Source organism: Littorina saxatilis, linkage group LG5 (genome assembly GCF_037325665.1).
Source record: "Littorina saxatilis isolate snail1 linkage group LG5, US_GU_Lsax_2.0, whole genome shotgun sequence".
NCBI lineage: Eukaryota > Metazoa > Mollusca > Gastropoda > Littorinimorpha > Littorinidae > Littorina > Littorina saxatilis.
Genome location: NC_090249.1, coordinates 27,829,618 through 27,847,760, shown reverse-complemented (window position 1 = coordinate 27,847,760; position 18,143 = coordinate 27,829,618). Strand labels below are relative to the sequence as shown.

General features: G+C 42.9%; 2 protein-coding genes across 5 annotated transcripts in view; both read right to left on the bottom strand.

The window, feature by feature from the left end:
- The window catches only part of LOC138966746 (coiled-coil and C2 domain-containing protein 1-like), a 35,488-nt gene extending 30,073 nt beyond the window's left edge, over nt 1–5,415 (bottom strand). For all 4 annotated transcript variants that reach the window (XM_070339072.1, XM_070339073.1, XM_070339075.1 and 1 more), the window contains exons 1-6: nt 5,252–5,415; nt 2,777–2,921; nt 2,156–2,256; nt 1,539–1,871; nt 1,032–1,194; nt 588–674 (exon numbers count right to left, since the gene is read on the bottom strand). In XM_070339072.1, coding sequence (XP_070195173.1) covers nt 588–674; nt 1,032–1,194; nt 1,539–1,871; nt 2,156–2,256; nt 2,777–2,921; nt 5,252–5,323 — 901 coding nt within the window. In that variant the 5' untranslated portion in view covers nt 5,324–5,415. The remainder of the gene's footprint in view (nt 1–587; nt 675–1,031; nt 1,195–1,538; nt 1,872–2,155; nt 2,257–2,776; nt 2,922–5,251) is intronic.
- Nucleotides 5,416–12,463: 7,048 nt separating this feature from the next.
- LOC138966745 (neuronal acetylcholine receptor subunit beta-3-like) lies at nt 12,464–17,934 on the bottom strand. The gene is made up of 5 exons (XM_070339071.1): nt 17,442–17,934; nt 16,716–16,908; nt 16,165–16,382; nt 15,485–15,766; nt 12,464–14,314 (listed from the first exon to the last, which is right to left on the bottom strand). Exons 1-5 carry the CDS (start codon nt 17,535–17,537, stop codon nt 13,178–13,180), a joined length of 1,926 nt encoding a protein of 641 aa, XP_070195172.1. The 5' UTR covers nt 17,538–17,934; the 3' UTR covers nt 12,464–13,177.
- Nucleotides 17,935–18,143: the final 209 nt, after the last annotated feature.

Sequence of the window (18,143 nt, the reverse complement as noted above, 5' to 3'; positions counted from 1 at the left end):
CTTTTTTTTCGAAAGTACAAGCGATTGAGTGCACATTTTGGCATTTTTTGCAGCGCTCTCATTATAAATTTCTCTCTCTCTATATATATATATATATATATTATCCAATAGACTGTAAAGCATGCATGGGAACAGCTCAAGATAAAAACATCTAAACTTGAAGATTTCTTCTGTCCCCTCTTCGGAGAACATGTTGGTGTGTCTCTGCCTCAAACATTAAAGTCTGATAGTGATACCTTCATAGTTGACTGTTTTCAACATTCATACAGCTTCTGGGCCGATCTGCAGGCAGTCATCTAGTTAGTGTTATTTTTTAAAATTTAAGGCATGAGTGAAAAGCAGAGTATGGTCAAATACATACATCCTTTGCGTTTGGGCAGCATTTCTTCATCATCTGAAATAACGTTGATGAAGTCAGCAACTGAGTAACGAAAATTTGATAAAGAATTTACCAAAATTGGTTGCTGTTTGTGTTTTCTTTTTGTTTTGATAACTTTGAATCGTCTGAAATCTGATTCCACAACCCTTGAAAATCAGGCTTCATCTATGAGATAATATGCCTTGGAAGTAGAGTGAAGAAATGTTACCAGGTGCAGAAGAAGTGCTGGGCCCAGGCTGGGTGTGGGAGGGGCCCGTCTGGGCTGGAGGGAGGACGGAGGGACCTGGTCCGTCCACTGAAAACATACACACAACCAAGCACAAATCAGATTTTTTTTTAAAAGAAAAGAAAAGCAGTCACAAAGAAAACAATTGTACAATTCTTCCCTGCCCCCCCCCCCCCCCCCCCCCCACCCCCCATATACACTGAATCAAAGAATATACTGTACTGTGAAAACAGACATTCAGTTCCATTATTTTCTGTTTTTGCTAATAAAATTGATTCAGGATCATCAAGGTCTGTAAAATATAATCTTAATAAGGTAATAATCACTTTCTCCATACAAATTAAACACTTTTTTTTATCGAAACAAGCAGTGTCATTCCCCCACCTTCAACCAACCCCATGCTAAAAGAAAGAAGAAGTAGAATACCTGATGATGATGATGGTGCATGTGTAGGACTGGGCGTAGAGACAGAGGAGGATGGTCCAGGGGCAGGGGCGATTGTAGATGTTCCCATGGCAACAGGGGGTGGCATGTCCTCATCTGTGATGGGTTTACCTGCCTTGGCCTTGCGTAGTGTGTCTGTCAGTGTCTGTCAGTGTCAAAGAGACGATTCCAATTAAAATATTCAACAAACTTCGATTAAGATAACTAAGGAAAGGCATGTTGTCTGAGCGTACACACGCATCTTCTTAGGCAAGAGACCACATTATGCCACTGCACGTACTTGGTGTGTGAGTGAGAGTGTGTGTGTGTGTGTGTATGTGTGTATTTATGTGTATGTGTGCGTGTGTGTGTGAGTATGTCTGTGTGTGAGTGTCTGTATGGGTGCGTGTGTCAGAATGTGTGTGTGTGTGTCTGAGTATGTGCGTGTGTGTGTGTCCAAAACAAATACACCACACAAAGCGAATCGTTAATATCCACTAGACAACTCACCTTGAGCCCTCGGTCTAACCGCCTGGCCTTGGAACTGTCCCCGAGCTGCTTGGCGTTTTGCAAGGCACTTTGATACATAACCATTCTATCCTGGACGACAGTGACTGCCTCTCCTCCCTGGCTGGCCTGAGAAGGGGAGGGACCGGGGGAGGCCTGGGGGGACCGTTGGGGGGCCTGAGGGGACTGTTGGGGGGCCTGAGAAAAGGTGGGGCTGAAGGCAGGGGGATATTGTTGGTTGGAAGGGGAGGGAGCAGGAGCTGGAGATCTCTGTGGAGGAGGAGGGGTGGGGGTTGGTTGCAGATTGTCGTTGTCATCTAACTCCGCTAACTCTGCCTGTAAGAGTGACAAAATGACAAACATCTAAATGTTGAACTCATTCTGTGTTTCAATCTTTTCTAGGCTTACAGTTTAACCCAAATTGTATCATTTAAAATCCATTCTCAGCTCAAAACAGGCTTGATGTCAGCACCATCAATTATCACTGTTACCTAATCATTATGTGTACCATATCAATATCAATTTGAACTATTTTCCATGTGCATAGTGTCAATCAAATGTGGATTCAACAGCTTAAACTGCCAGAAAAAAATGAAAAAAAACCTTTAAAACCAACTCACCAGAAGATCAGGGTCTTCAGTGTCAGACACATCCTCGTCCAGATCCATCATATCGTATGCCGCCATCTGCTCGATGTCCAACTTGCCAACTGGAGCTGCAACTGTGCAAGTGTCATGTGGCGTTATAACAAAAATAGAGCCTTGGGGAATAAGGGACATAATTATGAGCTTACCATGATTATCTTCTCTTCAGGCTGGGATTTGCCTGTTTATTTAATGCAACTTATTATCTTAGATGCCAGGAGACTGGTTCTACATGTACTTAGCTCTTACTGTTGAGTGTATTTTGAACATTTCCTACTACTACTATTATAGCCGAAAACTATGAAACAGTATTCTAACAAATACATGAAAGCAGTGTTTAAAAAGAACACTCAAGTCTGAAACTAAATCTTAAAGTATTTTCAATGAATTTGAAGCTGAGAATATAATACAAAACAGTAAATTTAACACAAATTTACAATTCTTCATGCATTTTGAGTGCATCACCATATTTCTTTCTCAATTATTGCCCACAAAGATTTTTCCTCTTCCTTGTAAAGATATTATATCTCAAGCCTGGATTTTGAATGAGTTAATTTTTCTTCAATTGCAATGCCACAATCTCATGAGAGCTCTCACCTTTTTTAGGGGGTGATGACTTCTTGGTAGGTGATGACTCTCCCCCGGTGAGAGCAGCCAGTTCTGCTTCCAGATCATCGTCATCATCATCTCCGTACACCATCGCCTCCATGTCCTCCATGTTAGTTGGCATCCCAAACCCCATCTGCGCAAATTTCTTCACCAGTAAAACTTTATTTTATACAGTGTTTAATGTCAATGTATTTCTTGTGCCTGTTGTTGTTCTCTTTAGATTTAACTTTTCACAACCAAACATGCACATGCGTGCACTCTTTTGTACTGTAGTCTTAATAGTTTTAGTTGGCCTCTGACATCAAATGAAGGAACGGATACAGTTTTCAATTGATACATTCAGGTCTTTTTATTTTTTATTTTTTACTTTGATGTTGCATTAAATGATTAATCATATATATCTAGTCAATTTGTGCTTTTATATTTATTCATTTACAACTTCACTTGTAGTTGTACTTGAAGTTGAAGTCATAATGTTACATTCTTACAAGGTGAACAGCTTTTAATGTCTGTGTGCTCAATGTTTTTGATTCAACTCAACAACCAGATTAGATCCATGAAAAAAAAAGAAAACAGAACTGTGCATGCTCCTCCTTTTAAGTTGATTAACACATACATATATATATCTTCCTTGTCTTATAATAGTTATAATACCAATAGGAACAGTTCAATTGTAGCAGGTCAGCATATCAATTCTACGTTTGATGTTGGCTAAAATCAGCCGCAGCATACCCTAAAGTTATGTGTTCATACTTCATAATCATAGTTCATACTCATAGAATATAAAATGATCAAAGATGTATTCCCCCCTCCTCTCTAAGTCCCCTCCACCCCCCCCCCCCCCCCCCTCTCACAGTCACACACTAGCCCATCCAATTGAACCCTTTATTTTTGGCAAGCGATTCACAGAGCGCGGCGTGCTGTGCAGCGCGGCGCGTTGTGCAGCGCAGCGATTCCCAGAGCGCGGCTATTGCTCTCACCAGCGCAGATTGTTGACGCGCTTTATTTTTGTACATGTATGCATGATTGACAGCAACATTTTACACTCTTTCTTTGGACACTCAAAAGCAACTTCAGGGCTACAAGACTACAAAATTGCACTTTCTGCAGACTGAATATACGCGTTCAAATTAACCGGGAAAAAAAAACACTGAAAAAACGATCTGCGCAAGCACGAATTCCAAAATGGCTGCTGAAGTGTTAACTGGTGTGACACCGATTAACAGTTCCGCGGCACTGTACTCGGATAATTGTTTAAAAACGTCATCCCAGTTTAAAAACTCAGCTCCTTTCCATATAGTAGAAGCCATTGCAATGACATGTAGTGATATGACTGCCAAGTATTCAAGGCCGGTGTCACGAACTCGGAAAACTCTGCCTGAACAATCCTTCTCATTGCGGTCAATGCGCATGCGCTAACATGGGGAGATTAATCAGGTCGTGAACAACCTAACCCTAACCCTAACCCGAACCCTAACCCATGGTTCGATCGGTCAAAGGGTCGCATTTTGTATTGGCACAGGCGCATTGACCGCAATGAGGATTGTTCAGCAGAGGTAGGCACGTTTTTACATCGGCGCAGCGATATATGGTGAATTCAGTTGAAAGAGTGAGAGAGAGAGAATGGAGCTCTGTTTTTCGTTTTATTGACAGTTTTATTTCTCAAATAGATCAGATAGATGTAGCTGTTGTAAACTTTGCGATTGTGAAGGAAATGTATTGGCAGAATACATCGCGCGTCGTGAATCGCAGCGCTCCTCGTAGCGCCGCGCATTGTAAATCGCAACGCTGCACAACGCGCTGCGCGCTGTGAATCCACTTCGTTTATTTTTGGGGAACAAAACATACTCTACGCTTTGACATTTCTAATGATTTGATTCGAACTGCTGCGCAATCAGTGCGTTCCGCGAAAAGATCAATACATGAATAAATATTTCAAATAATGCTTCCGTCACCAGCACGGTTGGCCTAGTGGTAAGGCGTCCGCCCCGTGATCGGGAGGTCATGGGTTCGAACCCCGGCCGGGTCATACCTAAGACTTTAAAATTGGCAATCTAGGAGTAGGACTGGTTGGTCCGGTGTCAGAATAATGTGACTGGGTGAGACATGAAGCCTGTGCTGCGACTTCTGTCTTGTGAGTGGCGCACGTTATATGTCAAAGCAGCACCGCCCTGATATGGCCCTTCGTGGTCGGCTGGGCGTTAAGCAAACAAACAAACAAACAAACAAAACGCTTCCGTCGCAGTTGCACATGTGGTGAAACTCTGGTCAAACATTCACGACTTGCTCTGAAGTGCACAACCACTGAACACATTATAAAACTGACTGTTTCCACAGCAGTCAGTCATAATCTCGTGATGTTGTAAAGCTGTGGAGTGTCTACAAAAAATGCCAACGCTTCTTGACAATTTTCGTTTCTGTTTCTGTTGTCTGGCCTGTTTAAGAGAAAAACGCAAAGCTTACCTGGTTCATTAGCTCGGCTCCTTTTCTTTTAGGAGCATTCGCTGGCTCCTGCTTCGTTATTTTACCGAACATCTTGTAGACTGTTTCTTAATTCAAACTAAACAGGGACACTAGATTGCAACATCGCAATGAATACAAGTTGACGCATAATGCCGGAAGTTGGGTTGATGCTTTTCATTAGAGTTATTCCTCCTGCATATATAATGGAAGAGTTGTCTCTCTTATTCCCGCACACTTTACTAGATTTTCAGGAGCTTTATTTATTTATTTATATGGGAGATTTATATAGCGCTTGACGTTCTCTAAGCGCTTTACATATTAATTTCTGCCGTGTGAGATGGAATTTTTTACACAATATATCACGCATTCACATCGGCCAGTAAATCTCAAGGAGTACGGCGAATATTTACTTCAGTTTCACGGCCTTACTTTACTTATTTACTTAGAGGGCCCCAAAGGGTTTAAAATCGTGATCGTGATTGGCGTTTGTTGACCTTTCTGTGACCGTGATTGCCGAAATTTCAATTTCTGTGATCGTGATGGGACTTTGCCCGTGATCCGTGATGACAAAAAAATCAAGTCTCGTGATCGTGATCGTCATTTGTTTTCGTGATCGTGATGGGCATTATTTCAAAGCATTTTATTTTCAACGTACATTTTTCACAGCTGTATCACTCTATGATCCTTTATTCGTCAAGGTGTTTGTGATCGTGAAAACAAAAATCAAGGTAACTGTGATCGTGAAAGCTAAAATTTCCCTTCCCGTGATAGATAGATAGATAGATAGATAATTTATTGCCAAGTGTACAATACATGAATGAACATAAAAAATACACGAGGAAAGCAGCTTGCTGTGTGATAAAAACAAAAATAAATAGCATTCATACATCACTGGCGCATAGCATCATACATACATGGGTAAGACAATTTGGTATCACAGTAACTAATACATACACTATACAGACATGGTGAGAACTATGAAACTCTAAGAGCTATCGGAACCACAATAAAAGTACGCAGAATAAGATAGGATCCCCCCCTCCCCCCCACCCACTATCAACTACTGTAAGAACTGAACATGTTCCATACTGATAAAATGTACCTCTAAAACAGCACATAAAAATAAACTCTTCCAACACATCACAGTGGTTAAAGAACGACTAAAACTACTAAAACATACTAGATGTGTATTCCGTGATGATACCCCCCCTTTGGGGCCCTCTACTTATTCCAAGTCACACGGGTATTTGGTGGAATTTTTTTTATCTATGCCTATACATTTTTGCCAGGAAAGACCCTTTTGTCAATCGTGGGATCTTTAACGTGCACACCCCAATGTAGTGTACACGAAGGGACCTCGGTTTTTCGTCTCATTTGAAAGACTAGCACTTGAACCCACCACCTGGGCTAGGAAAGGGGGAAGCCGAAAATTGTTTACGCCCCGCGCAGGGACGAACTCGCAACCTCTCGCTTCCGAGGCAAGTGCACTTTACCACTCGGCCACTCTTATCCCTCCACAGCTTATCAGTCAAAGCGAATGGCAAAGAGGCTAGAAGCAGCCTCTTTGCGTATAGTAGTAATACTGACTACAGTAAGCATAAAGGAGTGTTATGTTACAAGGGCGGATCTGGGGGGGGGGGGGGTTACAAGGGTTACGTAACCCCCCCCACCCCCCCAAAAAAGAGGTAATTTATTGGCTCAGAATGCACAAGATAGCTCTATTTTGCTTCTTTGGATAAAAAAACAATTCCGGGGGGGGGGGGGGGGGGGCATGCCCCCGGACCCCCCTAGAGGCTTAGGCGCCTTCGGCGCCGTCAACTTGTATCTTCGCAGTCATTTTGTAACCCCCCCCCCTCCAAAGTGAATTGATCCGCCCTTGCTGTTATATGAAATCTTATATCGCGCGCGTATCTCCAGACTCGGACTCAAGGCGCAGGGATCTATTTATGCATAAAGGAGTAGGATACTTCGATCGACCGGTGTAACACGAGAAAATTACTCCCACGAGATTTTTACTCCGGAGTAAACATTTCGTACGAAAAAGTTACTCCCTTTACGAAAAAAGCACTCCCCCATTACACGAGAAAATTACTCCCCAAGACAGGTGAGTTCCGAGTAAACATTTCGTACAAAAATGTTACTCCCCTGACGAATAAATAACGAATAAATTACTTCACCCTAACACAAGCAATTTAATTTCCCATGCCAGGTGTACGAAATTTTTACTCCCTTGTCCCCTGTTAGTCTTGGTGGTGGAAGGGGTGGAAGGAGGGTAGCGCGACATTCGTGTGCGCGAGATCACTTATTGGCATTATCCCTTCTCCCGCATCCCATTTTTGCGTACGAGATTTTTACTGGAAGTAAAAAAAATGGGGAGTAAAAATTTCGTGGAGGGAGTCATTTTTTCTTGCCTTGGGGAGTTCTTTTCTCGTACGAAAAGTGTACTCGGAGTAAGAATTTCGTACGAAATATTTACTCCGGAGTAAATTTTTCGTGGAGTAAAAATTTCGTGTTACACCGGCGCTTTGATACAAGCTCCTGTGATCTCGTCACTAAAGCTTACAATTTAATAATTAAATGGTATTTTCGTCTTCTCAGATTGACAATGTCACGTTCAATGCATATTTTCCATTTTATAAAATCATAAGTAAATGTAAGTATTGTACTCTTATTCTGTTGTACATTTGGTCAACTTATTTGGTTATTTTTTACCTCGTGTAAAACAAGTTTAAAAGGCACGTCTGTCAATGCTGGATATTACCGACACACTCAGTAAAATAGGCGACAATGACTGAGCTTGAACTTCAACAACAGCAGCACAGGCAAAAGCAACACCATTTCTTTCTATAACAGCTTGTATAACAACACGGACAACATTAAATAAATGCGTAATTGTATTTGTCTGAAATCGGGTCCAGGTTACATTGACACTGACATGCGGCCAGAACCAGAGATACCAGAACGCAGGAGATAGATAAAAGTTGTTTCTTCAAATGGAAAACAAGGGGAATAACTTCGGAAGCTGAGGAATGTGTGTGTGTGTGTGTGTGTGTGTGTGTGTGTCACGTGTGTCACAGTGTGTGTGAGTATGTGTCACGGTGTGTGTGTGTGTGTGTGTGCCACGGTCAGTCTGTGTGTGTGTGTGTCTCACTGTGTGTCAGTGTTGGTCACAGTCTGTGCTGTACTGATGCGCGAGCGCGCGTCTGTGTGTGTGTGTGTGTGTGTGTGTGTTTGATTTCAGATGTCTGTTTTGTCTGTGCGTCCATTAAGGTGACGTCGCGCTTTCCTATTGTTTGTGTGTGTGTGTGTGTGGGGGGGGGGGCGGTGCAAACGTGTATGGTAGGTTGTAGTGTCCATGCGCCTAGAATCTGATTGTTTCAAATTCCTCCAAAAAGGCGTTTGACTGGAAACGTTCCAAAGTGACCTCTTCGAGAAACCCCGACAATTCCTTTTTTTTTTAATTTACCCCCCCCCCCCCTTTAAGATTTTCCCCCTTTTAAAACCCTCTTTATCAAGATTTCAGTGAGCCCCAAACTACAACACCTGGATCTCAAACGTATCTGTTTACACGAAACCCAGAAACTTTCATAAACATTGGGATCTCAACTGCTTTACGCAAAATGTGTGCCGTGTGGTTGTTTTGTGTTTGTTTTCCCACCGCATCTGTCTTTCTCTTGAATATACATACTTCGTGTACCCTTCAATCAGTTGTGCCTTTATATCTCAAATTATTTTCCTGGTAATGATGACATTGCCTCGGGTAGTGATGGTTTGTATAGATTTACATGTTATCCTTTCACGACTTCAGCATGTAAATGCACGTTTTTGTTCTTTTTTAACTCTCAGCTTATGTGTTAACTAGTAAATAGGCTTAACATGTTCATCCAGCAAGTTTCATTTAGAACTGTTATTTTATTACCATATACTGATTGCTTTTGGAACTGTTGCTGCGCTACGGTTGCGTTTTGTTTGAACGAAACTATAATTACAACGGGCGAATGCCTGCAGCCAAGCAACGAAGGATCTGATGATATTTGGCTTGGACAAAATAGTGAACGAGTACAGAATCAACTTTTTCCTCCACTTGTCATTCAGAGTCTTCCCTTTTACATATATATCGCTGTTTTGAGTTCACTTGACGTTGTCACGATTTCAGTGACACGAGTGGGAAAGAAACTCTTTGTTGGGCGCCTTTCCCAAATTGCAATGTAATGCGCCTGTGCTGCCATACCGCATTGCGAAAAAGTTTTGGCTGAGAGCACGAAATTCACGTGAAAACCGTGTGGGTATCGGGTGATTTCGCTCACCGTTTAGAACACGTGTTCCAAGCATGCTATAGGTGTGTTTGGTAGGCGACCAGTGATTGGTCAGGGAGATCACATGTTTTTTCTTTTCCCCGGCTTTCTTTCTTTTCGCTACAAGCTTCACAGACGACAAGGTCTGAGTTTCCGTGACTAAGATTTGGAGGATTCCAACGCGTTGCAAGACTGGTTTAGGTCGACCAACGGGCTTCTGGCGTCAGTGCAGAACGCAGAAGGCTTAGGACGTGAGGGATTTGGCTATTGTGACATACTTTCGCTGACAAGCGGGAGCCAAATATTCAAGCGGTTTGCTTGGGAGAGCTACGTTTTACGAGCTGTTGAGGTAATTAGCCGTTACTTTACGCTGGTGACCGGTCAATGTCTGTGAAATGTAAACTCTGTTTTGTTTCTCCATGATAGCGTATAACTTGCTCATTATAACGCTAAATTGTAATCTGTATATGGTTTTTGCAGATATGGAGAGGCGGAGAAAATGTCTTGAGTTGTTATTAAAAGGCTATCCTTGCAGGTACCTCGTGCTCGCTGAAGGGGGAAGTTAGATATGTTTAAAGGTGGTAAAAAGGAGGATTGTTGGCATGGTCACTGCACCAATTGCTCTTGTTTCAGCTTGCTGCTGGAGACTTGCTGGAGGTGTTGCTGTACGTTTGCCGCTGGACGTTTGCTACCTGGCTGCTACCTGTTTGCTGTTGAAGACGGGCTACACTGTTGCTGTCCTTTGCTGTACGGTTGCTGTTCTACGGCTGTTACTGGTGTTGCTACAACTTTCACCTGTATAGGCCTACACCACTGCGCCACTGTTTCATCGAATGGACCCTGGCTACACTGAGAGTTGAGTGCACCCATGCGTAAACGCCCCCCACCTTGTCATCTTTATAACCCTTTATGAAGAACTTTGAGTTGTGACAACGTGGAGTGTTAACGCCTGTACAGACTAAGACTTTTTACAGAACAGCTAAGTGTTTTCTAACTTTACACGGTTCAGCGTGTTCTTATTATTTCATAAACTCTAACTGGCTTTTGTCAGTTATTATTGCTTTACGACTTGGTCGTAAAAACACTTTTGGCTTCACGAGAAGAGGGAGGTGGAGAGTTAGTGTATATAAACAGACGTCTAGAACTTATACTTTTGTTGTTTCTAACTTTTTTGTGTGACTGCGAGAGTGGATCGTGGTGTGGTTAGTCAGTTAGCAGTAATTGACCGTTTTAGGTCGTTCATTTGACTTTAAAACGTGACAGACGTGTAAGGTCGTTGAAAACTGAACGTCTACAGGTGTGCATTAGGGACAATCTGCGGAGACATCAAATCGTGAGGGAGAAATTGTATTCAGTTCTCATGGCGTTCGTTCGATGTTTTTTGCCTTCAAAGCAAAGTAAAAGCTTTGTGAAGATAGATATGGGTCGTAATGTGTGTGTGTGTGTGTGTGTGTGCGTGTGTGTCTGTCTGTCTGTCTGTCTGTCTGTCTGTCTGTCTGTCTGTGCTTCCATGCGTGTGTGTGGGGATTGTCATCAAATATAATTCCAAAAATGCAACTTAAAATAGTGTAATCCCATGAACTCACATCGCACAAAAGGGTACAATTAAAAGATGAAAAGAATGGTCGTCCTCATGCACTTGTGTACCAGAAAAAAAACCAGAAATAGGCCTACATAGACAGAGAAGGAAACGATTCATGAACAGTCAAATGGGTGATGTAAGTGCTAATTTTTTCACATTGGTAAAATAAATCGAGTTAGCCAACCCCATCTCACCTATCCACATCACATTCATTATCCCGACGGTCGATAACAATCTCCGAACCGGGACATGGAAATAGATTATCACACGCGCTTTATTGGGATAGAACGTGCACCGAAGACTTCCTTCACAGAGCCGGATAATTGCCAACAGCTGTGAAAGTAACCATCAACATCATTCCCATTATCAGCTGTTCACCTTTTTGATACATAATGCATCATGTACATACACGCTTTTTTGTCTTTCTTTTACGATGTCGGCATCTTACTGCAAAAATCATTAAAAGCAATGACTATGTTGAAAGATGCATGTGCCTTTCTTCTCGTTTAAACGATCATGCCAACCACCACAGATCTGTCCAGGTTTGTACGTGGACTCTATGAGCATCCTTCCACTTGTAAACATACCAAAAATCAACAGTCTGGATGCTTCCTTTTCAGAGTGGGAATTGTTTTCTGAAACCGTTCTGCAGATTAACACTGGTATGTATCAGTTACGAGTTTAATTCAGCCAAAAATCCTATTCTGCACACAAAGCAACCCGGCTGTAGATTTTTGCGAGAGAAATGATGCTCTTATTCCAATTAAAAGAATTGGCAAATCAGGTGTCATTTACAAGATGGTTTATGCCGGAGGGAAGTTATCTTTAACATACAACACTTTTGTCTTTGTCACTATACACTGTAGTTCAAACCGAGTGTTCTTTCGTCGGAGAGCGAGAAAGAGAATGTACTGAAGGATCAGTTACATGTATGTCGATATTTATGGGTCTCCCAAACCGGACTGATCGTGTTTCTGTTGTGACCGAGTCTTAAACTAGTCACTTTCAGTTTAGAATCATTCGCTTTAGGCATTTTGTATTATCAGGGTGTTGTTTTCTTGACTGGTATGCAGTTTGTTGATTTAATGTGTGTGTGTGGTTGTGGTTGTTGTTTGTTTGTCTTTGTTTTTGAATATCATCTCTCCTTGGTTTCTTCTTTTGAATACATATAATACTGTTTTGTTTTTGGAATGCATATCATACATGTACTCTTTGCTTGTTAATCAATAGATCATATGCATTGCATATCTGTTTATAAAATCAGACACACGATACATTTGTGTACACATTATGTACATATACAGCAATAAACAAAAATAACTAACGCTTGTTTCATTCTTCGTCAAATTTATTCTTCTGATGATTGTTGTTCTTTTTATTCCACGTCATAACTCTCTTCATATCCTTTGGCCATTCTTTCTTCCTATTCGTGATTTGCTCACAGAATGATCGGGAGAACTCCTTTTAACATCCTGTGTTGCGTCTTAGGTATATTTTTTAACACGAATAATGTTCAATAGTTTAAAACTCATTATGAGAATGGAAACAAGATTGAATCGGTCAGCATTAGCCAAATATGTTGAAGGGTAACACACACAAAAACCAAAGCAACTGTCATTATGTACACTGGCACGTGGCGACGTCCGACAGTTAATAACTGGGACCTCTTCATGATACAAGCGCTACAATCTTGCCAAGAGTGTCTCAAAACGATACAAACGTTACTGTCGTCTGGCTTGTGTGATGCCATTCATGCAGCATTCTTACCCGCTTATTACAACCGACACATACGGCAGACTTTGCAGTGCACACAACTATGAAACGTAGAAAGGAAAGACAGACAAAGATGTTAAGCCATAGAGCAAAGTTTACCTTATGAATTTGGGAAAGTTACATGTGTCGCAAACTTTGACGACGCATACGTCACCACCTTTTAAGGAATATCACGCAAAAATAGTCCGTACGTTTACTGGTTTGTATAAAACGTGGGTTTTACTTTTTCATTAAAATTAATGTGTTCTTTTAACACGTTGTACACTCTCACGCTGTTCAAATGTTTTTAAGAAAGAAGACAGCAGACACCAGCACAGACAGAAGCAGGAACACAGCAAAACAGACGTTACCGAGACAATCAAGATCATAACTCTTCACAGCGAACTCTTTGGCGCACGCATGGAGATTGTATGTGCCTGTGTGGTGTCTCAGACCCATGTGGCCTAGCTTCTCTTCCGTCTTGTTGTTATTGCGCTCCCTCTGACACTTTCTCCTTTTGCGTCTAACTCTGTTCTCAAAAGAAGTGGAGAACCTGTCCCTTGTTGATGGCGAGAACTTCACAGAGGGCGCCCCCATGTGGATTGTGTGATCTCTACTTGGTAGAGAGGTTTTTCTCTCCGAAAAAGAACCGTTAGTAATGTTCGGCTCGTCCTCAGATCTGTATTCATCAGGCTGAGAGGATTTCTTGCTGAAGCAACAACCGTCCAGAAAACTGGATCCGTCCACAGATCTCGATGTATCAGACCGAGATGTCTTCTGGCCGAAGAGGCCACGAGATGAACAGCTGGGTCCACCTGCAGATCTGGCCTCATCTGGTCTGGAGGTCACTCTACCATACATGTGACGATTGACGAAATTTGATCCGGGGAGAGATTCGGATTCATCACCCTGAGATTCTTTCTTGTTGGAGAAACGGCCATTGAGAAAGCCAGGTCTGTCTGCAGATCGGGACCTATTGGGCGGAGAGGAATCTCTGCTACAGAAACGACCGCTGATAAAGCTCGGACCCCTCACAGACGCTTCATTCTCCGCCCCCTGTGGTCTCTCCCCCTCCTCCTCTTCCACCTTCTTCGCCGCCACCTCCTCCTCCTTTTCGTCCTCTACGTCTTCGTCCAAATCAGACGACCAGAAGCTCTCCATGGTGTTCTTCATGTGCGGGTTCTCTGCTTCCTCTACCGAGGACGTCCACAATCTTTCTGTCAGCTTGCGACGACGCCTCTGCGACTGCTGGATGCGATAGAAGTGCAGCTTGAGCAGCAGGATGTTGCAGACGACGCCACACGCCCCCAGCGTGAGGTGCAGAAAGACGAAGATGGCCACTTCAGGCACGGTGTCCGAGTTGGGGGGAGTGATGTCGGTCAGATAGGCCAGGAACACCGTCAGGCTGAGCATGGTGGACACGGCGAGGGACACCTGTGGACAGAATCATTAAGCTTAGTGGATGTTCTACTCTGTAAATTGTCAGCTTGATTTCTCTTGTCGGTGTTGCGAGGGACACCTGTGGACAGAGTCGTTAAGTTTAGTGGATGTTATTCTATGTAAATTGTCAGCTTGATTTTTCTTGTCGGTGTGGCGGGGGACACCTGTGGAGACAGAAACATTTAAGTTTAGTGGATGTTCTCTTCTGTAAATTGTCCGCTTGATTTTTTTTTCGGTTTGGCGCGGGACACCTGTGGACAGAGTCGTTAAGTTTAGTGGATGTTGTTCTATATAAATTGTCCGCTTGAGTTTCTCTTGTCGGCGTCATAATTATCGTTGGTTTGAAGAACAACGCCGCCACGGGCGTCAACTTACTGCAGTCAATATTGAGAATTTTATATCAGTTACTTTACTCCCTAGCTATGACAGCTACTACTAACTAGAAGATGATCCATTTTTCCATCCATTATCATCATTTTCTAAATCATCGTCATTTATAAATTGTTGCCATCATCTTCATCGTTGTCAGAATCATCGTGACTTCAACCATCATCCGCCGTCATTCTTTTCCTCCTCTCAATATCTTCATCATTCATCTCGTCCTCCTACTTTTCTTCTTCTTCTTCTTCTTTCTCTTCTCCCCTTCCTCCTCCTCCTCCTCCTCCTCCTGCTTATCATCATCATCATCATCATCATCATCATCATCATCATCATCTTTTTCTTTTTTTCATTTTCATTTTCATTTTCATTACTTTATTGTCCCATCGCTGGGAAATTCGGGTCGCTTCCTCCCAGTGGAAAGCTAGCAGCAACGGAGTCGCGCTACCCAGGTGTCTGCGTGTTTAGGTGTATTCAGCCACCTGCACTTATGGCAGAATGACCAAGGTCTTTTACGTGCCATTGTGATGACACGGGGGTGGGACATGGCTTCCGTCTCTGGGTCTGCACATAAAGTTGACCCGTGTCCGTCCCGGCCCGAATTCGAACCTGCGACCTTTCGATCACAAGTCCAGTGCTCTACCAACTGAGCTACCGGGCCCCCTCTTCGTCGTGTTCGTGGTCGTCGTCTACACCACTACCACAACCAACACCCCCATCCCCAACACCCCCATCCCCAACACCACCACTCCCACCACCACCTACGATCACCATTGTCGTTATAACCTTTTCTCCGGACTCAGGCGGCACACAGAAGACGAAGGCGTTGACGACAGACAGTATGACGATGGGGGCCAGGAACTTGAGGATGTAGAACGCGGAGCGTCGCTTCAAGTAGAAGTGGTACTCAACATAGGGATAGAGTTGACCGTCACTCGTGTGGTTGTACACTTCCACGTCCATGCTCTCGAGCATCCACTCGGAGTTCTCGTGCCAGTTGTCTGCGCGGATAGGGTTTGAAGTAGGGACGAGCTGCACGGTCTCCGATGTGTAGATCCATGTCGATAGCTGAAATACGCAGAACGAAAAAAAATATTTCGAGTTTTATCTGTCCCCTAAATACTGACTCAAAGTTTGCTGAACGGTTCGTTTGGATATGACCCGATCTTGTCAATGCACAGGCGACATGTGCACGAACAAGAAGAGTCAGGGAATGCTGCCGCAATATCACGTCAAACTTCTCACAATTGAAGCAATAAACAGAAAACCGACGAACAAACCATCAGACCATCAGTAAGAACTAAAGATCGACTGAACAAGAAGACATGGTGGAAATATGGCTGCAAGATCACGTGAAACTACTAACCAAGACAAACAAACAGGAAACAAAATCATACAAAAATAAAACAAAAGAATAAACCTACACCACAAATGAAAGAAACAAGTTGAAAGTAGCGTCGATCAACCTGAAAGGAGCAGTCCTGGCTGTCGAAAGGAAAGCGGGTGAGGTCCATCCTGCAGGTAGCCACGAAGACGTTGCCTGGGGACCACTCCAGCCGTCCGTCACTGGACAGGGTCAGCTCGGAGGAGAAGCCGGACACACTCTGCAAGCTGTCCGCGCCGTTGATGATGGTCAGGTCAGGCTTCCACACCTGGTCATCGTTCACGTACACACGGTGGATGTCTGCAAACAAAGACATAAATACAGGCAATTAGAAGTCAGTCAAGAAGCCAAATACACCCACCCATCAACCATGAATCAACAACCACGAGTAGTCTTCTACTAACGATGATGGAGAAACTTATCAATTCTGATACCAAGAGCTTCCTGTTTTCAGAAGTTTATGAAACGCGACATCGATGACGAGCACAGCGAAAGATGATGTAAGTCCTCTGCCCGGCTTTGGAAGTATTGATAAGGAGTTCGAATATTTTTTAACATCTCATCAATTGTCACCATGCAAGTATTTCTAGATAAACCATGTTATTACATACTCACCACACAACAAAGACTCACTTCCGTATTTGGGGGGCGACCATCGTAGATGCGGGTCATACCACGTGACGTGAAACCAGCCACTGACGGTGAAGCGCTGCTCTCGTTCAAACAGCGAAATGATGTTGATGGGGAAGAAGGTCAGGTTGACCTCCACACTCCAGCCATCATCCGGGTTCACGGTGGCAAGGACTGAGCGCAGCTTCAAGACATCCTGAGGAATACATTAAAATCAACCACATGTCAGTACATTTATTTCAGTACCTTGAATCATTTATTCTTTATAGTATGTCATGTCTGTGCGTAAGTAAGATTTCTAAGCGCATTTCTTGTGGTTGTCTATATAAGCGATTTCTTTCATTAACTGTGTTGGACAAAGCTCTATAATTTGTGTACACATACACACACACACACACACACACACACACACACACACATACACACACACACACACGCACACACACGCAAACAAACACAAACACACACACACACAACCACACACACACACACACACACACACTCACACACACACACACACTCGCACGCACGCACGCACTCAAACACACACACATACACACACAAATACACACTGTGACACACACACACACACACACACACACACACACACACACACAAAACACGGACACACTTCCCCGGCAAAATGTAACGAAAAACAACATGGAAAATCACAATTAGGAACGTACCACAATATTATTCGATAATATTATTTGTAAAGACCAGACATACCTTGATAAGCCTGAATGCATCACTGCCGGTAGTTTGACAGACTTCCAGTCTCAACACGAAGGTCCAGAAAACCATCCTGATTAAAAGCCCTACCATATTTTTACTTAGCTTTATTTTAAAATGAAATTCCACCTTCTTCGAAAGATGATTTCAGTTGCTTGATTAGCTCTAAAACTACAAGAAGGTAATCGATCTATTTTTCGATTTGGTCCTTTTTTCGTACATTGCATGTTAAGAAACACATAATTCGCAGTTGTCGAGAGCTACTCTTTTGTTCTCATGTCGTTGTTCAACTTTCTTTTGATTGAGCATAATTTGTTCCTTGATTTTTACACTCGGGTTCTCAAAAAAAACCACAATTTAAAACAAGACAAAGCTAATTACTACCTTTCTAAAAATAAAATCTAAAACCGTCAGCATTAATTCTCTGAAAACTTAGAATCTCTCCAAATCATTACAAATTCTGCTGTTACAAAACAATAACCCAACACAATACCGGAACAGAACCTGCAATGAATCACGAATATAACGAGCAGTCAATGCATGCTTCTGTCGTACACATCTGTTGCCGATTTTGCTCTCTAACTGATAAGACCGGAGGTGCAGGCCAGGGAGCGTATTCAAGACGTTACGACTGCTTGTTGTACGAGAGGCGCTTCGAAGTTTGATAGCTCTCGGTCCGGCAATTTTTGTCGTACTGCC